The sequence below is a fragment of the Anguilla anguilla genome, chromosome 2 (assembly GCF_013347855.1).
Source record: "Anguilla anguilla isolate fAngAng1 chromosome 2, fAngAng1.pri, whole genome shotgun sequence".
NCBI classification, from domain to species: Eukaryota; Metazoa; Chordata; class Actinopteri; order Anguilliformes; family Anguillidae; genus Anguilla; species Anguilla anguilla.
In genome coordinates this window covers 1,598,165-1,620,596 of record NC_049202.1, presented here as the reverse complement: position 1 = coordinate 1,620,596, position 22,432 = coordinate 1,598,165, and the positions used below count along the sequence as shown (strand labels likewise).

At 45.0% G+C, this 22,432-nt stretch overlaps 2 protein-coding genes across 4 annotated transcripts in view; both read left to right on the top strand.

Annotated features, from left to right (window-relative positions):
• The window catches only part of LOC118221003 (vinculin), a 41,473-nt gene extending 38,149 nt beyond the window's left edge, over positions 1 to 3,324 (top strand). For both annotated transcript variants that reach the window (XM_035405546.1, XM_035405545.1), the window contains 3 exons: positions 440 to 643; positions 943 to 1,047; positions 1,362 to 3,324. In XM_035405546.1, coding sequence (XP_035261437.1) covers positions 440 to 643; positions 943 to 1,047; positions 1,362 to 1,508 — 456 coding nt within the window. In that variant the 3' untranslated portion in view covers positions 1,509 to 3,324. The remainder of the gene's footprint in view (positions 1 to 439; positions 644 to 942; positions 1,048 to 1,361) is intronic.
• A 686-nt stretch (positions 3,325 to 4,010) lies between these two features.
• The window catches only part of LOC118221614 (adenosine kinase-like), a 116,047-nt gene continuing 97,625 nt past the window's right edge, over positions 4,011 to 22,432 (top strand). Inside the window, exons 1-3 of one of the 2 annotated variants that reach the window (XM_035406840.1) lie at positions 4,011 to 4,428; positions 6,938 to 7,012; positions 7,099 to 7,152. In XM_035406840.1, coding sequence (XP_035262731.1) covers positions 4,373 to 4,428; positions 6,938 to 7,012; positions 7,099 to 7,152 — 185 coding nt within the window. In that variant the 5' untranslated portion in view covers positions 4,011 to 4,372. Of the gene's footprint in view, positions 4,429 to 5,507; positions 5,666 to 6,937; positions 7,013 to 7,098; positions 7,153 to 22,432 lie in introns of those variants that run through there. The other variant, XM_035406841.1, reaches the window with a different exon arrangement.

The window sequence follows — 22,432 nt, the reverse complement described above, 5'->3', positions numbered from 1 at the left end:
TATTTTTGGTTCATTATCAAGATCAATGCAGGTAATGTATTTTACTGAAGTGTGATGAACATTGAAATGCACTGATATGCAGAGAAGCAAAGCTAATAAGACATGCAGGATTTGCTGTGTTATATATTGTTTATCTTGAGTAAGGGTACTGTATGTGTATAGCACAAGCAATTTCAGTGATCATATAATAAGGGTTTGCGATTTGATATTTTGAAAAATAAAGTTTATTACATTAATGACTATATCATGTTAGTGCACTGTGTTTCCTGTTAAGGCAAAAAAGGAAGAAAAAAAACACATCCTGACCTCAGTAGTTTTTATTTTATGATCTTTTCTAACAGGGCTGAACGACAGCATTCCTTAGAGTTGTGCGTCTCGGATTGTAAATGTGGTACCTATCCCGCGTAATCTCTCTATGGTGCGCCTGTGACATCATCAGGGTAATGACATCATCGGCGCGGCGAAGCGCATGGCGCTGCTGATGGCGGAGATGTCCCGCCTGGTGCGGGGGGGCACCGGGAACAAGCGCGCCCTCATCCAGTGCGCCAAGGACATCGCCAAGGCCTCGGACGAGGTCACCCGGCTGGCCAAGGAGGTGGCCAAGCAGTGCACCGACAAGAGGATCCGCACCAACCTGCTGCAGGTTCGCCGCCCGCCCACTGCCCGCCTTGCCCACGTCATGCCAGTCACTGAACCGGGCTGGGTTCAGCTCAACTCCCCTGAATTTACATTACAGTTTAGCCAGTTCAGGTGTTTTAATTGCAATCAGTTAGAAAAAATCCACATTGGACATTTTCAGTTCCATACCGTATGTATACAAATGAATGAATGAATGCTAATGATTTAATTGGTAAGACGTAACTAATTAAAGAGCCTTGTAGCCATCCGGCCGGGCGAGATGACTGTGGAATCGGGGCGTAAACTCCTCCTCTAAACCTGCAGGTGTGCGAGCGCATCCCCACCATCAGCACACAGCTGAAGATCCTCTCCACGGTGAAGGCCACCATGTTGGGCCGCACCAACATCAGCGAGGAGGAGTCCGAGCAGGTGAGCCCTCAGCGTTAGCCCCGCTCGTCTTCCTTTCCGTGATGAAGGCCGTTTGAGCAAAAGTGCCCCAGTGTTACTCCTCTCCTCTGAGCAAAAGTGCCCCAGTGTTACTCCTCTGAGCAAAAGTGCCCCAGTGTTACTCCTCTCCTCTGAGCAAAAGTGCCCCACTGTTACTCCTCTGAGCAAAAGTGCCCCAGTGTTACTTACCCCGGTCCCCTCGCCCCCACACTGTCGGGTGTCTGAATGCGTTTGGCAGTTGGAGTAAAAGCCTTCCCCCCCCCCCCCCCCCCCCCCCCCCCCCCCCCCCCCCCAAGGCCACGGAGATGCTGGTGCACAATGCCCAGAACCTGATGCAGTCGGTGAAGGAAACGGTGAGGGAGGCGGAGGCGGCGTCCATCAAGATCCGGACCGACGCCGGGTTCACCCTCCACTGGATCAGGAAGACCCCCTGGTACCAGTAGGCGGAGCCACCTGCTGCCAGTGGGCGGAGCCACCGGTCCCTCAGGAGAGAACATCCACTCGAGTGGGCAGGCCCCCCCCCCCACCCCCCACTCCCAAAAATCACTGCAAGCTGTCCACTCTTCTTTCCCTCGGACTCTGTTTGTATAAAAGAAACAGGAAATGGAAATTTAAATACTTGCCTATTCGTTAATCCCTTTGGGGATTTTTTGTTTATTTTTGGTTTGTGCAGAGCCTACCCTCTGCCTTAACCATTCAGGAATGTACACTAGGAGACAATCCAATCAAGCAAGACATTAACTAGTAATAGATTTTTTCTGGGAAGTTACTTTTTAGATAATGTAAAGATAAAAATTGAACATTATTTTTCATATGTTGGGTTTTGAGAGTTATGCAAAATCCCAGGTATATATTTTCTGAGTGGAGTTTCTATTTTGGTATCACGGTTGAGGTTTTTTTTTTTTTTTACTACAATTGTCTGTTTCACTGCAGGAATATAAAAGTTCATATCAGAGAACTATTATACTTCAGCCTCAATTTCAGGATTTTCTTTGTGGCAAAATTTTTATACCTTTTTAACAGCTTTCTAGATTTCATTTCCATAATCAGACCTTTCACCTTTGCCTGTGCAAGCAGATAAACACACAGGGAAATTATATTAGTGAATATACAGCTATACACGCAATATCATTAGTCATAATCTGGCTATTCACACTAAGCTATAATTTTGATATTTATTTACAAAGGTGAAATTGGGTTTGCTTTTTCAATTGTGTATAACACAAGTGAAGTATTTTCCTTCATGTTGTGTATATTCTGCCATAATGCATTTTGCTTTCATGTCACAAATGATACCAAAGATCTAGTTTCTTCAGAATATTTTTTTTTCCTACTTTAGCAATAGCAGAGAACACTAAGGGCTAGATCACTGAGCACTGTATTATCTGACTGTATAATTGATTTTTTTTTTCCTTCTGCCCAATGGATGAATTTTTTTAAATCATCTGAAAGACCAGAACGTGACTTCAAGTTAAATGTTTAAAATTGAGAAGTGTCTGTATGTTGCCATTATTATTTTTGTTTTGTTTTTGTAGAAACATGTTTGAAAAAAAAAAAAAGTTAATGTAAGAATTTTATTAACTAGCCCTATGAAAGTGAGATATATTTATGTTGCAATGCAGTTTCCTGCTTCAAGAGGTGAGTGCTAACCATACAAGGCCTTCCCTACTAGTCATTGAAACGCACCTGTCTTTGTTTTACTAAATTCAAGCTTCAGTATTATTGAGCTATATTCTACCACATAACATTGTTGCATTCATTTTCAAGGAAAGGAAGAACAGTAAGCGTGCTCTGTACGCCAGGAGAGACTACGATTTCAGTGCGTGATGCATGTTCCTGGTGGATTGTGTGGTTGAATCTTACACGCAGGTTTACGATCAAATGTGATTGTATTGTGAATGGAGGCCCAATGTGTGGAGATGGAAGTGCTTCCACATGTAAAACTTTAACAGTGCAAGTCAGTTTGCAGTTTGAATGTAACTGTACATTTATAGACTTCATTTCCAGCACCCTGTTGCTCCCATCTGAATGATGTGCCTTCAATTGAACATTTCTGTCTCCATGTAATTGGTTGAAATTATTAAAACTTATTTGCATTTTTAATAACCTTGTCGAATGCAATGATGTGGTATATTCTAGTCCAGGGAAATTCTTCATGCAAATGAATAAGATCGTCATTCTGTATCCATCATTCAAAACTCAGTTTACATGGTTTCATCGGATAGACACTTTTGTAATAAAGCATTTTGTAACATTCTAGATTTGCATTTTTCTTGTTTTTAATGCTGATGATTTTTTTAAGATGTTTTTTTCCCCCCTCACAAATGCATACATCTGATAAATAAATATATATATTTTTTTTACTTGTATAAATGCTACTGTTCTAACAGTGGAACAGTTGAAGTAAATTCAGATAATATTTTCATATTTCAATATGTAATGAGTTGAAAAACCTTGCAGAGATAGACCTAACTATTCAAAACAAAAGTTTACCAACAATTTTCACTAAACATATACAGGACGAATGCACATTCTTATTTTTCATAAACATAAATGATTGAAACTACAATTTTAATTCTTCTTAAAAAACCAAACACACATGTATGGTTTTTTTTTTTAAACTACATTTGTGGATAAACTTTTTTGCCAAAATAAATTATAAAGCATAAACTGTAATGAGCTATTTCAAGAGGTAAACTATAAGCGATTGGAATGCACAACACGTTGACAACGCCAATTTCACGCATTTTCGGCCCGTTTGCCTTCTTTACTAGGAAAGGACGCAAGGAAAGGAAGCAAGGAGGTAAGACAATAAGCGGTTAGAACCATAGAGCGGAACGCTCCACTTGCTATTAGTAATAATAATATATAGCCAGGAGATAGCAACAGCCCATTTACACTTTTTTTACTCAGGCACTCTCAGAAGACAGCAAACTCTTGGCAACATTTCTTTCCTTCCGATTTCCCCCCTTTAACCTTAGAATATATAATATCCTTTAACGCCTCATTATTCACCGAAGCAGGGAAATGTTTTCGTGCATAAAGAAGAAAAAAACGAGAATAAAAGATTTGTAAGCGTTGTCATCAGGTTTTAAGTAAGCTTTTAAGTTTTTTCAATCGGTAACAGGCTGAGGACTCCTTTGTAGCAACACTACCCACAATCCATAGCGCGGCCATTCGGAATGAATGGAAGATATGCTAATTGTGGCTACCATTCATTTCTACGAGCGCTACGGCTAATTCTAGTTTCTGAGAAGTGTCTGCAAAAGTCTCTGTTGTCTCTGATTCAACGCAGTTTACGACGACGATGTCTGCAGAGGAACCAACATTTAAAAAGCAGAAACTAGCGGAGCATACTATCAGGTGATAGGCACTTGCTGATAAGACATGATGAGTTAGCTTGTTAGCATTAACTGCTAATCATGCCGCTCCTTATAGGTCACATGCACTGTACCCTGTAATTAACTGAATTAAGGCTCGTTGTTTTGCCAGCTGAATTAACATAGCTATTCAGCGATAGATGGCCATAGTAGTAATACTAGTTTTGTGGGTAAGGCTGCTGGCTAACTTATTATGAGCTTGAAAGCACACCCAGCGTGGGCAGTTCAGATGTTTCTTCTGCCCAGCAACGTTACCTTAATAAATTGTTCGTTTGAGAAGAACGTGCACATACTTAGGCTGATGATCATCACAGGCGGATGGAAATTTGGCGACACGGACAATTCAATTAATATTTGGTTGAGAACTGCTGGCAAGCGTTTACTGTGACAGCTTAACCGTGACAATCGCAGCAGACAGAAGTCACGCCACGTGTCTTGTGGTGTTAGTCTCCGGCTGTCACCCACGTTCCAAGCTTCAGGGCGCTCCGGTGCAGTGTTCCACTCCTGTGCCACCCATGCTCGGGATAACATCGGTTTAAGCACATGTTTTTTGCACCCCGAATCCCTCTGCCAAGGTTTTAAGTGGTTCGTGCAGATGTTGGCTTGTTGGATTATTGAAATGCAAACGTTCTTTGCAAATGACCAAATATTACGTTTGTCTATAGGGTAAACAGGGTCAACACGGTCAGTTGCTGTTTACTGAATACTAAGTAACATTTCCGGAACCACATTGAATTGCTCGCTTTCGAACAACACCGTATTTACATTTGTGTTATTCCAACATTAACCAAGTTCGTTTTATGCTTGTGTTGCATTTGAACGAAAAATGGGGCGAGCTGTGGGAAAACAGGACAGGAAGATAACGGTTAAGTGACTTCCCAACTACTACAATCTACACGTACAGCTTTGTTAATTTGGGCGGCGACGACACGTCAATTGTATTTGTTTTTTTTTTTTCTAGCGCAAACAAATACTTGTTTCATTACAGGGAAAAATATTTAAATTCAGGGCCCACAATAAATGGCAATGTTACAGCCAACCACGGGAGTAGCAAAATAACTTGCTCCTCCTACCGCCATCCGATCAGTTTAGAAATCGAGGGAGAGGGTTCCGGCATGCTGCAGTTGGGAACTGGTGTGGATTGCTCTCGGGGAGTAAGGTCTTCCTTGTCAACAGACTAGCCTAGCGTAGCGCTCATCAGAAAGCATGCCGGCTGCAAGGTAAGGTGAACGTTCGCGGTGGGCAGAATGAATGACCGTAGCATAGCTATGTTAATCGCGCTTTTTGACGCAGTTCTTCTATTATCAAACGATTATGTAGTATAAACATACAGTTTCAAAACCCAAGATGCCATCACCTTTCCGGTTTGGGTCCACGTTCTTTGGATATGTTGCGTCTCCGTGCTTTTTCCTGTAAATCTCACGCCTGTAGCATTGGCAGTTTTAATGAGCAACAAACACAGGGAAGTCCTGCGAGCATACGAACACGATTCTTGTTTTTTTTTTTCACCCACCAACCTTTTAAAAACCGCATCGGTGCTCCGAATTGGGTGATAACGTGGCTTGTCCTTTTAATTATCTAAACCCGTATAGCGTTCAACCCGTATCGTGTTCAATCAGTTCATCTGCCCGTCGCGTGTGGAGTCAGGAATCTGCACTGGAAGGCAGTTTTCGAGCGTGGATAACTTGAATGCATGCGTACCCCGACATGTGGGCGATCCACCTGTTTGTTGAGGGCGAGCCAAACATAGCTTTCCCCACCACACACAATATGGCACGGTGCGCCTCTGCCCTGAAGTGATTCTCCGTCCTCCATGTGACTGGAAGTGGAATCTACTAGCCTATATGATGGCTTATATACAGAAACAAAATATTTCAAGTTGGTGAAGAACAATTTTAGGTTGATGCCACAACCCTAACAGTCATTCGGAGAGCAAGTGATGTAATTTATCGATCCCATCTTATATAATGCTTGGATTTTACACTCGGCTTGATATGGATGGATTTCCGTGCTTATCCGGACCATTTCTGACATTTAGTGTGCAGGTCATTGATATTTACCAGAGAAGGTTTATTAAATAATGTAAAATATGCCACAGTATGTCATTGCTATAGTGAGTGGTAGGTCACCTGGCTGTGGAACTGGGTTGGATTATCTTCATGCTGTTACATTGCCTGGCTGGATCCCTGTCCAAGTATTTTTATTTGCAAAAGAAAGTCCTGTGCAAGTGTTTTTGACACTTCAAAGGTAGTTTCTAATGTAGTGTCACAAAATGTAGCCTTAATTGTCAATTTTCCTTGGGTCTTGGAGGGTTTTTTATACTCAAGATGTACTGGTCTATAGTCTAATGCTGGGTCATTTACCTCTGTGTGATGATCCGGCCTGTATTCGTTTGTATTTGTTTTGTGGATTTCTGATGTGTTTGATTTGCTTGCTTCTAGCGAATCATTTGAAACCTTTGAGGATCACTTGACATTTTTTTTCCCCCCCAGACAAAATGTGCTGTTTGGGATGGGAAATCCTCTGCTTGACATTTCTGCTGTAGTGGACAAGGACTTCCTTGACAAGTAAGTTGGATGCTTTATTGTGGTAATTAATGGAATCAGTTTCTTCAGAGCTGTACTAATTGATAAATGTTCTACCGTTCAAACAGGTATGGACTGAAACCGAATGACCAGATATTGGCGGAAGACAAGCACAAGGCCATGTGAGTTCCCTGCTGCTCGCAAAAACTAAAAAAAAACGTGTCCTTTTTAACGGTTCATTTTTTCAGTCTTCAAAATTGTAACACGTGAACGAGGAATGACATTATCTTATTTTCAAAGCGACCTTCTTTGTTGTGCACGTGAACAAAAATAGAAAATAAAGCAACAGAAATAACCAAACTACCTAATGCATGCCCTTCACTACTGAAGGCACGGCCTTCAACTGCTTACCAGTAAGTCTTTGTATATAAGCAGCCCACACTTACCCAGCTGGCATAGATAGTATACAGTACATGCCTCACGTTACAGGGTGTGTGCGTGTGTGTGTGTGTGTCTGTGTGTGTGTATGCGCGCGTGTGCATGTGTGTGTGTGTGTGCGTGTGCGCGCGCGTGTATGTGTCCGTCCGTGTGTCTGTGTGTGTGTGCGCGTGTGCATGTGTGTGTGCGTGTGTGTCTGTGTGTGTGTATGCGCACGTGTGTGTGCGTGTCTGCGTGTGTGTGTGTGTGTGTGTCTGTCTGTGTGTCTGTGTGCGTGTGTGTGTGTGCGCGTGTGCATGTATGTGTGTGCGCACGTGTGTGTGTGTGTGTGTGTGTGCGTGTGTGTGCGTGTGTGTGCCAGCTGTTGGAATCCAGTCCTGCAGGGCTGCAGTGTCTGCTGTTTTTTAAGGGTTTCAGCACCAGTGGTTCATTTTAAGTCCTCAGTTGGCTAAAGAGTCCTGCTCACACCTCGGTCTGTGAGCCTTACATGGCAGCTGACTGAAGGGGAGGCAGAAATCCCTGCAGGTACCCCATCCCTCCAGGACTGGAGTTTGACACCCCTGCTCTAAGCTCACACCCACATTTATCCTGTGTGCTACTGTACGCTGATGTCACCCACGGAGCAGTGCTTTCTAATGATAGGACCTTGCATAGGGCGGCAGTGTGGTATAACGGTCACAGGTTAAATTCCCGGGTATACTACCGTTGTATCCTTGAGCTAGGTACATAACCTGCATTGCTTCAGTATATACCCAGCTGTGTAAATGGATGCATGTAAATGCTACGCATTTGTTGTTTAAGTCGCTCTGGATGCATGTAATGTAATGCGTTCAGTCAGGTCAAATTTAAACCAGCTTTGTGTGCACCGACCTTGTGATTAGAAATAATGTATTTCACCAAGCATGTTCTGGAGTCTCATTATCATAATTTGAAAGGGTTTGTACATGCTTGACATTGAATATTTTTTAAGTCTTAAAAAATGTTTCTTTAACTGTTGATGATAGTGCTCAATTTTGGAGTGGAATATAAAAGGCAAGCTCGGCTAAAGGTGGATGCACTCTCCGCAAGCAGTGTTTGCTACCAAGCCTTAACATTTTAGCTATTTAAACACCAAACACACTGTTAGTTCTTTTGATAATGTCTGAAAAATATGAATGCAGTTGGGGATATATCTCCAAATTTGATTGCTGTGGTTTTTGTCCCAGGGGTCATGAATGTGTTCCTGTGTGTTCCTGTGTGTACTGAGGGTGAAACTGTTTTGTTTGCATCTCCGGAACTTAATTCCTTGTTGCTAAGCATTGTTTCTAAGGTTGCGGTTGGAAAAATAACTCTGTACGTATTCACACAGAAGCGTTTGTTCTGTCCCATTGGCTAGCCAGCCGCTGATGCTAGATGGTGTGTAAACTGGGTTTAAAGCTGAAAGAGACTATGAGAGAAATGTGTGTGAGAGTGAGCTGTTCTAAAAATCTGCTCTTCCTGAATGGAGGGCGGACCCTAAAGAGGATCTATGTCACTTGCCCTGGGGGAGGGCAGTTGTCAGGGCAGTTCATCTTTGTCAGGGCTGGCTTGCTGTTCTATTTTGCTCCTAGACTGGCATTTCTGTAGAATTGAACTTACACCCATTTTATGACTTTCAGGGAATTAAAAAAAAAAACATTTTATGTTGTTCATATAAGGAATTCTGTATATTTATTTGACTTCTGTATACTTTAACATATTTAAACTACACTAGATTTAAATTTAGATGTACACTGTTTTGAGTAAATATTTATAGCCTGCGAATGAAATTAATTGTCTGCTTTGCGAGGAAATGTAGAATCGGGTGTTTATTTTATGTATAAATAATTTTACTGAGTTGGCTGTTGTGAAGTTTGCAAAACTTTGATGCAATTGCTCCAGTGTTTCCATGTTTACTTCCATGGAAACTAGCGTGAGTTCATAGAAAATTACAGTTCTAGCATGTACTTGCATGCTACTTGCAAGTTGGGACTGGAGATTGGAGAAGTTGTTTGAGGGTCACAAGACGAGAACTTCTATTTCCTGTGTCTGTTTCCTAAGCATGATTTTTTGTTTATTATTTATTTATTTATTTTTATGTAGACTTTTGGCAACACTAGTACGCTTTCCTCAGTAGTAGATTTGAGGGTTGATCTGTTGCTGTGTTCCCAGGGAAGACCTGGTGTGATCTCTTAGGCATTTACTAATCTTACTGTTATTCATTGTATGGAGTTTTACACTTAGAGCACTGCAGTTATGCTCGTGAACATTTAAATGATATTTTATTGTGATAGTTCCAGGGAGGTGAAATACCCTGAGGATGGTTGTGCTGGATGAAGGGACGTCTGTGGCACAGGATGCCAGTGATCACCATCAGTACTGAGTCTCCAGCCATCACAAAGGGACACGTATCTTTCAGTGATCATTCCAAGCGTAGAGCCGCATCAGAGCAGGATCAGTCAGCATCACGGAAAAACACCATATTAGTGATGCAAATGGTGTGTATGGGCTCCTTTTTTCCTGATTTAATAGATGATGTCGCCATCCATCCAGTGTAGTGATTAAACCATTAAAAAAAGGTTGAAGGGAGTAGGCTAGTTCCAGTGTAGTGATTAAACCATTAAAAAAAGGTTGAAGGGAGTAGGCTAGTTCCAGTGAAGTGCTCTCTCACGTTTTATTCCCTGTTTTATTGTGGTTTGCCACGCCTGCCTGGGTCGGTGGCTTAGGATATAAGAAATGAAAACCCAGGCCTGCCCAGGCCTGCTCAGTAATACCGTGATGCATTTCCAACTAGACTTGCACTGGAAGCAAATACAGCCTTACTGGGAGGACCTGTGGTGCCAAGTAGTGCTTCAGTCTGCAGGATCCCATCGGCAGACATTTTCTGCTCGGCCGGCCCAGGATCTGGAAACACTGCACGGGAAGGAACCGGTTTGTGGTTAAAGGCCTCTAGGCTACCCACAGGTACATTTTGTAGCAGAAAGTCAACAGTGAACTGCATTATGATGACCTACCATCTATGAATGATGAATTATAAACGATATCAGAAATGAAGCTAGGTTTTGAAGCTTAAAAAAATAAATGAAGTGAACTGGTGGTTGAGCCATGAGCTTTTGTTCACGGCCATCCTACATCCTGAGACTAGAAATGGTGCTGGCAGTGCAAATGCTGCCGAGCCAACTGGCTCCTCTTGTTCTCTGCAGTTTGTTTTTGTAATGTGTACCGTACATGTCATATTGGCGTAACCAAATATGCGATAGTGTTTGGACAGAGCGTCCTAACTAAAAATACGCACACTTGGATATTTGTTGTACTAGCTGCCTGGCACATTGCCTACTGTTATAGTTTATATGAGCTTTTATGACTCTTAGCAGTCATCGTTCTTGTTGTGAAAATGTCCACTGAAAACCGATACGATTTTTTAAAAAACGGGCGAGCGTTCAAAGGTCCTGACGTCATTGTAGGCAGCCTTTCCATGCGGCCTAGTCACACGGTTCCTGCGCGATTTCGCGCTGCACTCGGAATCAGAATGTACGCTGGGGGCCTCTTTTTTTTTGCTTAACCAAGCAAGCTGTGACCTGCAGGCATTTTATCTTTTTTGTTCTTACAACAACAATGACTGGAGCCGCCGTACTTGCACGTTCCGCTGCATTGAACGTGTTTGGGGATTTTCAGTTTCCGTCGTTGGTATGAGATAATCCTCCTTTAGCCCGCGTATCGTTGCCGGCTCATCCCCCCAGTGCGAAAAGCTGACGGTTGGCGGCAAAAGATTAATCACAGTAATCCGTGCAGCGCGTGATCTATCGTCTCATTCGCCACCCCAGGTAACACGGTAAACCGTGTTCTGCTTTTTGTTCCACCTGCGCTCTTAATTGCTGTGATTTGATCACGTTGACAACTGAATATTAATTAATACTTTGATCTTTCTGTGATGAGCTATAATTTCATTTTGAATTAAAATATGCCGGTGATAGTACTCTATTGTATATTTGTACTGATATAAAGATGATGTCAATATGAGTCGAAAGTAATTATTGTTTATCAAGCATGTTTTCGTCAATATTGATGCTGTCGACACAATTGGTGCAGCTGTGTCAGGAAAGCTTAATTATTCTGCTGCTCGTGCTAGGGCCCATTAGAACACCTAATTAACCTTCTGTTAGTGAAGTTAATACCCTTATTAATAATCAGTAAGGGAATGAAATGAATAGAAATCCGCAAACGTACAAAAAGCAGCTTTACTTGGATTATTCTGCGTGGCCTGGGGTGCGTAACTGCGCTCCTGTAGGGTCTGTGCACGTGCTGATCTTTATAGCAACCATTCCGACCTTTCTGTTCCTCTGTATACGCCAATTATTGTTCCTTTTTTTGGGGACCACAGGAAAGCATTCTCACCGTGGCTACATGTGCTGTTCCTCATAGCTTCATTAGAAATGTTGGATCAAATTAATGATTGACGTGATTTGATAATGATTGACTTGATTCAAGAATTAAAAGGATAGTTCACTTTCTGGGTTTTTGGTTTTTTTTTTTTTTTTTTGGTAGTGTAACACTTAAGTTTCCAGAAGATCTGGAGGCAAACTGCTTTGGTGTTTGCTTGGAAGTGTATTTTTTTTTTTTTTTTTTTTTGCTTTAGACCAAAACCCCAAATGGCCCCACATTGCCCCTCATCAGCTTTGTAATGCTGGCTCGTCATCGGAAACCTCTGTTATATTCATGTCATCGCACAAAAATAACATTTGAACTATTCCAGAAAATACTGCAATAATGAAATGAGTCCCTGGGAGCTGAATCACCATGGTTGCGTGTGTGCAATCAGAGGGATATGTTTGGAGCTGACATAAATGTTCAGTTTTATTAAACCCCTCTGGCCTTTTGCATGTAAGCCAAGGTTCTAAGATGTTGGCAGCATGCTAATAAGGCTTTTTAATCAATATGTGGCGCGTTCTGAGGTTCTTGCCCTGTGCTTTTAGTCAGTGCTGGCCGGAGTTTACGTGAAATGAAGTGGGAAACTTGCCCTGTTTACCACATCATAGCGAGCGTTGATTAGCTTATGGCTGGCTGCTGTTATACATTGTGTGAACTCTTCCTGCATGAGTCCGCTTGCAGCACAAACACAGTGGTCCCAGGTTTATATGTGCCACGTAGGTGGTCACTGAACTGATGTGTGTCTTGTGAAACTGACTCTATGAGCACTTGTACAGCTGCGTAGCATAACGGATAGAGAATCCGCCTTGTGAACACAAGGTTAAAGCCAAGGTGTACCTGCCGTTGTGCCCTTCAGCAAGGTGCTCAAACAGAGCTGCTCACCTGAATTGCAGTCTCTGCGTCGTAAGCCTGAACTCTACACGCCAATTCCAAACAACAGCTCCTCTAACGCAGCCGGTGTGTTTGGTGTACTGCACTGTGTCCTGTTGCGCCAGGTTTGAGTAGCATTGTGTCAGCAGACAGTCCTGTGTGAGATGCTTCTCCGTGTCGTGTTTGCAGTCTTCGGTCCTGTGTAAGATGCTTCGGCGTGTGGTGCTGCAGTCTTCGGTCCTGTGTAAGATGCTTTGGTGTGTGGTGCTGCACTCCCGTAGCGTGCCACCGTTATTTTTACGGGGGCGTTTGATGTAAACACTGCGCCGATAGTGGCACGCCCGAGACAGGAACCCGCAGCGTTGAGTGACAGGTCACACGTGCTCTCTCCTTGCTCCTCCGCGCTCAGGAGCCCGCGCGTAACCCGAGATGACCGGCGTTTCCCCCTCTTTCCAAATACAGCAGCTGCAGTGAATTACGCTGTCAGCTGCTCATGGGGTCTGCCCTTTTCTCAACAGACCCCACCGGGGGGCAGTAGTGATGGGGGCAGTAGTCATGGGGCAGTAGTGGTGGGGCAGCAGCGATTGGGGTTGCTCTGGTTAGTTTGTGTCCAGCCATTGTGGAGCTGGGAGGTTTGTCTCTGCCTGTCCTGTCTTCACCTTACAGAGCTATGCAGCTGTGCTGGCTTTCCAAGTGCCACTGCATACTCTAGACTCTCACTGCACCCAGTCGGGTTACTGTGTGTCTGTGTGGTTTCCTGCTATTTCCTGCGACTGTTTCGACTGCTTATCTGTTGAAATGCAAGGAGGAGTAGACGTGAACAAACATTCTGGGTATCGCAGTTCATGTCTATACACATGTACCTCATTGTTACAGTCTGCAGCCAACCCCGGTTGACACTGGGCACGGTTTTCAAAGCAGAGAAGCCCAGTGGTGCCCACACATGCAGAAAAAGGTGCCCCAGGGGCATCTGCCAGCCCTTGCCCTCTTTACCACACAGCCACTGGCACCTCCATGCCTGGCCCCTGGTTTCAAAAGCAGGAGTGTTTTTTTTTGTTTGTTTGTTTGTTTTTTACAAAATTCTAAGTCAGTGTTCTAGAACTCCATTGTGTTCAGTCACCAGTAGCTATTGTGAACATTCATCAGCATTAGAATGTTCAGCTAAGAACATTCTGATCTCACATTTGTGATCTCATACCTTAGAAGGGTTGGTTGTAAATTTTATGGCTGACTGGGTGCGCTGTGAGTTTGATAGGCATTGCTAAGTGGAAGCAGGTATGCTGGCCTTCCCCATTTTGAAGTACTGCAGCCGGTTACCCAAAACTGCTGTAAGCGGCCTGTTGTCTGTGTTGCCTTTTGCGTTTTGAAGTGTGGTATTGTTTTTATTTAGTGTGATTGGGCCTTTTGCCCTCTGATTGCTTTAGGGGGATTGAGCCACAATGCTGGGCACTAGTGGTACTGAGTGCTGACAGGGGTTTAGTCCTCTCTATCCTTTCACATTGCTCTGGCACTACTGCTATGCTCTGTCTTACTGAATGTGATAAGGCCGCTAAATTTAGCTCGCAAATCTGTATCGGCTCTGAAATTGTTTTGCTTGGCAGAACGTTTATGGAGGTGGTGTTTGCTGGCAGAAATATAGCTGCCTTGATCCAAAGTAGCCATTTGGGGAAAAGGAGACCTGCACATTCATGAAATTGTTTTTTTTTTTTTTTTTTGCTCATTACATGTTCTAAATATTTAATATGTTAATGTGCTATTGGTTTTATATTCAGTACTAGGAAATACTGCCACCCTGTGGCAATTTATGTAATGTTATGTATGTGGCGTAAAATGTTGAAAATATTTAAAACGTCACCTCTGGGGCCCCCTGGCGAGTTTATTTTTGCTCGTTTAGTGCATCACAGTTCACATTCCCAGGACAATTTCAAAATGACTGTTAGTAACACAGAAACTGCAAAATGAATGCATTTCAATGAGTGGCTGTTATGTCAGCACTTGAAGTAAGCGCCAGCGTGCAGTAACTTCAATTTTCCTGCAGGTGGTAGCAAACGCTTATAAAAGAACCTCCTCTTGGTTATTTCTTCTACTATGCCGTCAGTGGACAAATGATTTCAGTGATTTTGCTTCTTGTCCACACAATGTTTATGCGCCAAATACATTTTACGTTTGCCATTGAACTCCGTGACTGTTTGGGATTTGAATATGGAAATCCAGGAAGGGCATCAGGTCACCTGACCTGGCTTGTGTTTTTTTTCTCCTTTGGTTTGCATTGATGTGGCGCAATGTAAACACTAAGCCTGGCAGAGTCTCATCAGCTGGGCGCTCTTCACCTGCAGATAACCACAACACACAAGATTCCCTTTCTCTGCCAGACCGTGTTTAACACGTCCTCAGTTTTTTTTTTGGCTTAAAATTAATTAATTAATTCTTTTTTTGGATCTGCCGCGTTTAGCTGCCCGGTGGACCGGGCCCTGAGCGCATGCGTGGGGTCAAACGGTGCCTCCCCGGGCGACCCCAGGCCGCCGGCTTCCTCTGCGTTGGGCTCAGGAGCTGCTGAGAGGCGGGTTCGTCTCTGCGGACGTTATCAGCCCGGCTCACACCTATGTGGATGCTAGCGCTAACGCTAGCGCTGAGCGCAGATGAGTGGAATCTCCCTGCTCATGTGCGCGGTGTGAGCGCGCTCCTCATCATGCAGCGTAGCCCTGTATGAATAATGCACTGCTGGGTTAGCCCCGCGGCCGAGTTAGCATTCAGAGCGAGAGCATCACACACACACACACACGCACACACACGCACACACACACACACACACGCACACACTCGCCTCCGCCTTGTGTATCAGGACAGTGCAGGTGTTCCCACTCCAGGCCAGAGACTGAACACATCAGAGCCCACATCACGGTGTCTGTGATATGGGCTCCAGCCAGCAGAAGCGTCTTTCTGAAGAGCCGCTGCTGAAGCCTGGGCTCTCCTGCGCGCGTGTGACTTCAGAATGACTAACTGAGCGCGCTCAGTGGCCTGGGCTGGGATCTGAGGGGAGGAGCCTAACTGAGCGCGCTCAGTGGCCTGGGCTGGGATCTGAGGGGAGGAGCCTAACTGAGCGCGCTCAGTGGCCTGGGCTGGGATCTGAGGGGAGGAGCCTAACTGAGCGCGCTCAGTGGCCTGGTCTGGGATCTGAGGGGAGGAGCCACAACTCAGTGCCCGGTTGTCCAGCAGTCACCTGTGTGCAAGTGAGCGTGTCCTCGTGTACCTGCACCCGTCCCTCCTTAACCAGCACCGACCCCAAACGCCCCAAAACCCCACTGCCCCACTGCCCCTCTGTCCTTCTGTCCTTCTGCCCCTCTGCCCCTCTGTCCTTCTGCCCCTCTGCCCCTCTGCCCCTCTGTCCTTCTGCCCTTCTCAGTCTTTCTCGCCCTCCCATTCTCCATTGTGTTACTGACGCAGCCCTGGGCATTTATTTATGTATCGGCTGTAAGAAATAAAATATAAAATACGGCTTTGGCTGTTTTTTATTCTGAAAGCTACACTGGCCCTGATCACTGTGCTGTGGTCCAATGTGGACTGAAGCCAGTGACCCAGCGTCTCTCTCACTGTGTATATTGGCTGTTCAGTCCCGTGAGCTTTTGCCTCTTGGATGTGTTGTCGTACCACGTATTTTTAAAATAATTTTTCTACAGTAAAGAAGTGCTCTCTTGATCTTGACGATGGATTTGCATATTTCTGCTCAGGCAGGAGGTGGCTGATGCAATCCCAGTTGTGCCCATCCAGGTTCTGCGTTAAAACTCCTGTTCTGGAGTCTGTGGGCAGCAGGGGGCACCAGAAACGAATATCTGATTTGGGTTTTTCTACAGCCCTAGCACAAAAAATTTTTTTGTTTGTTTTGTCGGTCGTTGTTATGCTGTTTGGTTTTTCGGTGCGTATTATGTCAGAGAGAAGACTAGAGAAAGTCTTTCGGCTGTTCTGGTGCTCTGTGCTCGGCTTGTGTTTCTGAAGTTAATTGGATGGGAAGTGGGACAGATGAAGGTCAATGCGATAGTAACAGTCACTGGTCATCGAAGTTCCTGACTTTTAAAATGTCCCCGCCCCTGAGCATTTGTATTATTATTGTTCTTTTTTTAAAATGCTGCATGTTCTGTCCTTTTCCCATGTGGACAGCGTGCATGTTGAAATTGTGCTGATGGAGGTGTAGTCGAGGGTGGGGGGTGTGAGCTGGGGCTTGGGAGAGGCCCTTTGGGGAGCCCCCCCCTCCCCACCACCACCACCACCACCACCACCGCCCCCCCAGTACCTCAGACAAAACCCTGACATGCAGAAAGCCTGCCCTGTGCACACGGGAGGTGGGTATTTGGGCTGTCTGCTCTGTGGATGTTTTCTGCAGGGAGCTGAATAATTCACACTGAAGGTTATAAATCATCAGGTTCCTCTCCTGTGCTGGTGAGAGCAGGAGAAGGCCCCCCTCTTTTAAAGTCTGTGTGAGGTGCGCTAGCCGTACCCCTTCTTCCTCCGGCTTTGGACCAGCATGCCTTGCAAAGCCAGTAAATTTCTCATATTTACATATGCCATAACATAAGCTTTGGTGCCCATAAGATGTTTGGTCGTGAGGTGTGGCCTGTGGAAGACGAGCCTGTAATGTGTGTGCAGTTGAGCAGTTTTACAGAATGAGGGCACAGGCAGTGTTAAAGAGCTCTAGTAACAGGCAGAGAACGGCTCGCAACACATCGCAGCTTGTAAAAATTGGGGTGTTAAAGAGATGTTTGCTGCGGTTTGGAGCACTGGAGCGAGCGAGTCTGCAGAGAGAGAGGGAGATAGAGAGAGAGACAGAGAGAGTGAGACAGAAAGAGAGAAACAGAGAGTGAGAGACAGACGGACAGAAAGAGAAAGAGACAGACAGAGGGAGAGAGAGAGACAGAAAGAAGGAGAGAGAAAAACTGAGAGTGAGGGAGACAGACAGATGGACAGAGAGAGGGAGACAGGCAGAGGGAACGGAGAGTGAGGGAGACAGACACAGACAGACAGATGGACAGACAGAGGGAGACAGACACACAGACAGATGGACAGAGAGAGGGAAACAGAGAGTGAGGGAGACAGACACAGACAGACAGATGGACAGAGAGTGAGGGAGACAGACACAGACAGACAGATGGACAGAGAGAGGGAGACAGACACAGACAGACAGATGGACAGAGAGAGGGAGAGCGGAGGAAGCAGCTGTGGTGCGTGTGACCCGTACAGCGTAGCGCGCGTGTGGTACCGCCGCCGTGCGTTCGCTCTGGGGCTGGGGACTGGACTCGGCCGCCTGTCCTCACGCGCTCAGGCAGCTACAGCGCGGAGAGGGTTAGCCGACCTGCTGCTGAACGATTAGCATCAGCGTTCTGCTAAATGAGGAAACGAGGGGCTGTTAAAATGTTTAATCAAATATATAATGTCGATATCTGGCATGTATGGTGTCGCGCCATTGAAATATTGGTTAATAATCAAGTCTTAAGTAAGTCGATGCTTGAATCTTGACTAAATGGATAACTATGTTGGCAGTTTAAGGCTTCATTATGAACCATATGAAAATTATTTATAAACTGTGAAACCTTTGGAAAATGTGGATTAAGTGCATATAGTGTTCTGCTAAGTGAGACATCTCACAGCGGGGCTGCGTGGATGACATAATATCAGACAACGCGCGGCGTCTTGTGTGAAACTGTTTCTGGTGCTGCACGAAGGTATGTTAAAATATCGAATGGGCGGGCTGGCTCTTCGATGGAAACACATTCCTGACAGTGAACTGATGCATCTATAAAAGAATTATTGACTTTTTCTCGAAATGAGAAAAGATAACAGATTCAACCTTGAGCGGCACGGTGCAGCCTGTGTGTGGAGAGAGTAATTAATGGTGCTGTCTCGTGTCCAGACGAGTTTCGCTGTGAAATGGGCTATCGATTTTAAACAGATAAACCGTGCTCTCCACGTGAAGGATTTGCCAAACAATTTAATTAGGGAAATAACAACACTTATTGTTTGCCTTTTTTTTTACCCCCCAAAATTTTGAAGTTAATCTGTGGTTTTCCATATAGACCATGGAAACTGTTATTGTCCACCAATCCCTCAGGCACACCCAGACTGTTGGGTGAGACTGACGGGATTGGCTAAGAGGCCGGATCTCTCTGATGAGGGATAGTTCCGGTTTGTTTAGGAGCCGCTGGCCAGACGATTCTGACGCTGGGATTGGTGGACCCCCCGTCAGCTCTCAGTCCAGCTCTTCTCAGTCTGGGCCTCGCACAGCCAGGATCCTGCTTCGTTTAGATGCAGCACAACCTCGTAGCTCCACAAACCGGGGATGCCCCCCCCCACACACACACACATTGGAAGACGCTGTTAGGAGGGGAAGCCAATTTGATTTGTGTTTTTTTTCCCGATCCCTGATTAGGTGTCGCCTGTTTGATGGTGTTTTTCTCGCCCGTCGTTGTGATTTGTGAGCCGTTTAACGGGAGTGGAGTAATTAAACGAGTTAGACTGAGGAGGAGGAGGAGGATGAGGAGGAGGAGGGTAGGGCTCTGCCGGTCATTAGTGCTGAAGATACCTGTTACCTGTGTGGGTGCTGGACTCCTCAGGCTCTCAGGCAGCCTGCGCAGGGGGAACAGATCCAGTCCAGCTGCTGATTAACAGTGGCTCGGTCCTCCGGTCCGATGGCTCTACGGGGGGATTTTAGGGGTTTGACGGGGCTTTTAGGGTGCTCTTCTGTGCTAATGGGACGGCCCGACTTCAAAGGGGAATCTGAAGAGGGATCGTCTCAATGGGCTGCCCTCCCTCTCTGCGTGCTCACAGGAGTCCTTACCGGAGTTAATCTTGACTTATTGCGCCCATCTACAATCTTCGCTCGGGCGTCTTGAGAGGCGCAGATCAGTCGTCTCGAGCGGAAGACTCTTACCGGCCACTCAGCCACCTTCAGAGGCCCTCGGATCTCGACTGGAAGGCGGGAAGATTCGTCAGGCGCTCGCCTGCCGCGGCGTACTGCCGGAGAAAAGCCCCGCCGTCCAGGTTAAAGCCTGTTGGTTTTGAGCTGCCGCTCCGACGACTGAAGCCTCCTTAACTGGAACGATAAGCATCGGCTTAGCGGCTAGACTGTCTGACTAGACTGGCCGCAGTCCTGCGGGTTTAGCATCTTATTTAAGTGACTGACAATCTTGGGGGGGAGGTGCTTGATTGGATCACTTAAGGCCCTGACAAGTTGAATCAAGTGGGTAAATGCTCGTGTGGGGAAGGGTTTTAGCTGGACTGAGCCTTTCTGGGAAAAGGACTGGGAAGCGTCAAACTAGGATTACATCAGTAGATCAGCGTTTTACCTCGCAACCGATGGCGAAATTGTCAACAAATTTGTTCACCGCAAATTTTTTTGAAATGAACCATCCCGGTTTTATGTGTCTTAATTCGTCAGACCTGTGATGTATTTCTCAATCTTGCAACCCAAATGCACCTTTTGCTGCGCTGTGTCGGATGAGGGTTTTGAGGCGGTCATGTGACTTAACAGGCGCTCCTTCCCTAAATGGCTGAGAAGGCGGTTGAGCGTGTGGGGGGGTCAGGTGATCGCGCAGGGGGGGTCAGGTGATCGCGCGGGGGTCGGGGAAAGGTCTCCAGACAGCTGCTTTTTTTCGGACAAGGTTTTAAGCCCCAGAGGACAGGGCCCCTCGCTGTCTGCTCTGAAAACTGGAGCAGAGAGTTTGGCTGGGGGGGGGGGGGGGGGGGGGGCGGGGGGCCGCGGGGGTGGGGGTGGTAATCCACAGAAGCTGTGTCTGGTCAGAGCGGTTCCTTTGGCTGCCTTTGTGATATAAACACCCACAGTTCTCACATTCTTCCACTGCAAATGAGGCCAACAGGTGCTTTTGCTCGTTGTTTTTTATTTAAATTTAAATACGGGGTATGTTCATTTGCATGGGACGGTTCCCTAAATGGTGGACGTGCTCCAGTGGGCACCCCTCGTGTGGCTGTGTAGCATAATGGTCGGAAATTTAGAGGTTGCAGGTTCCATTCCCGGGTGGCAGGCAGCCTTCGCACCTGGGAGTCACCTGCCCTGCTGCAGTAAAGATACCCAGCTGTACAACTGGACTGTGTGTAAAAAAAAAAAAAAAAAGGCCATCTTTGTAAGTGTATATGCTAAATGGCAAAATGAATATGTACGTGCAAATGCTTTATGGAAACTATTCAGCCTTTGGAGCTCCGTGGTTGTTTCGCTGTTCTTAGAAAGCCCAACTTGCCCAGTGAAGCCATGTCAAACATTCCTCAACGTAAATTGTATGAATAACAGATGGGGTGATCTGTTTAGAGATTTTATTTTGACCGCTCACAAGACAAAATAAACAAAAAAACGATTTGTGCAATGTTAAATGTGCAAAAGCTAATGTAAAACACTCAAAATGAAAACAAAGACAGAGGACAGTGATGCTGCCCTTGGAGGGTTGCACCTAAGGGCAGGTGTAAGTGTAGTCTGTGTTCTTGGTTTTTAAGGGCTTCTTAAGTACCTGTCTGTAAGAGTCCGTCTGTTTTCACTTGCTGTAGTTCAAAGACAACTCTTTTTTTTAAATTATATCTAGCTTTTGAGCTCATTTTTGTTTTACATTGGCTGTGATTTTTTTTTCTGATGTTGAAAGCATTTTGTAGATGGCAGCTCTGCATCCAAATCCTTGTTGAGAAGCGTATTGTTACAAAATGGAAAATATGCATTCATGTATTTAGAGACAAACAACGTTTCCATTGCTTGTTTTGATTGCCAAATCTGAAAGAGGAACAAATATGTGTTCATAATGCAGCAGACTTTCATATATAGTAAAACATAGTAAAATATGTTTAAACCGTTTACACAGATGTAGAACATTGAAAATTGCTCTGATTTATACATTTTTTTAGTTCCATTAGAAATGGATGGTATTTGCATCGAATCTAGGTTAAAGTTCCAAAACACTATCTGATGATTACTCACACCTGACCTATGAACAGCCTCCTTTTTGGAAGCAGAAAATGCGTCTCCCTGGGTTAGAATTCGAGTTCACACCTAGCGAGGTAAGAGGAAGCATTAATGGAAACATTAGTCAGATGACGGTGAACTATTTTTAGCCGCTGGCATTTAAAGTTGGAACACTTGGTTCTGGCTGTCTGTAAATGAGTCATCGGGAGAGGTGGGGGCCCCCGTCGAACTCGCAGGGGCTGAATGTGCTCAGAACGCGACGCAGATTACGCGGGGGTGGGGGAATGAGCCTTCTCAACCGCACATGCTTATTTCTCAGATGTACGTGCGCGGTCCTCCTTCCAGCGAATCTCCTTATCAGTCTGTCACGTCAAGACAGATGTCAAGAATTTGCATGATTTGCGAAGTGATGATCAGCTGCTGTAAGAAACCAGTCATTTTGAAAATGTTGGATTGGTCACATAATAAAGTCTTTTTGAAGTGTTGCATTGGTTACGTAATAAAGAACTCTGCCCTGATGGATTGATTGACAGGGTGGTGATTTGACGTCAATTAAACATTTGGATTGGCTGTATCAGTTATACATTTAGAGAGAAAGCACTTGCTTAAAAACCATGTTCACTTGTTTGCTCGTTTAAATTTTTTAAATTACCCATTATAATTTAGTGTTTAAAAAAAAAAAAAAAAAAAACAGATTTAGAGTTTTTTTCCCCTTGAGATCAGATCTGTTATGTACAACAGCCTTGAAAAGGCAGAATATTTATGCCTGCTAATTGTCC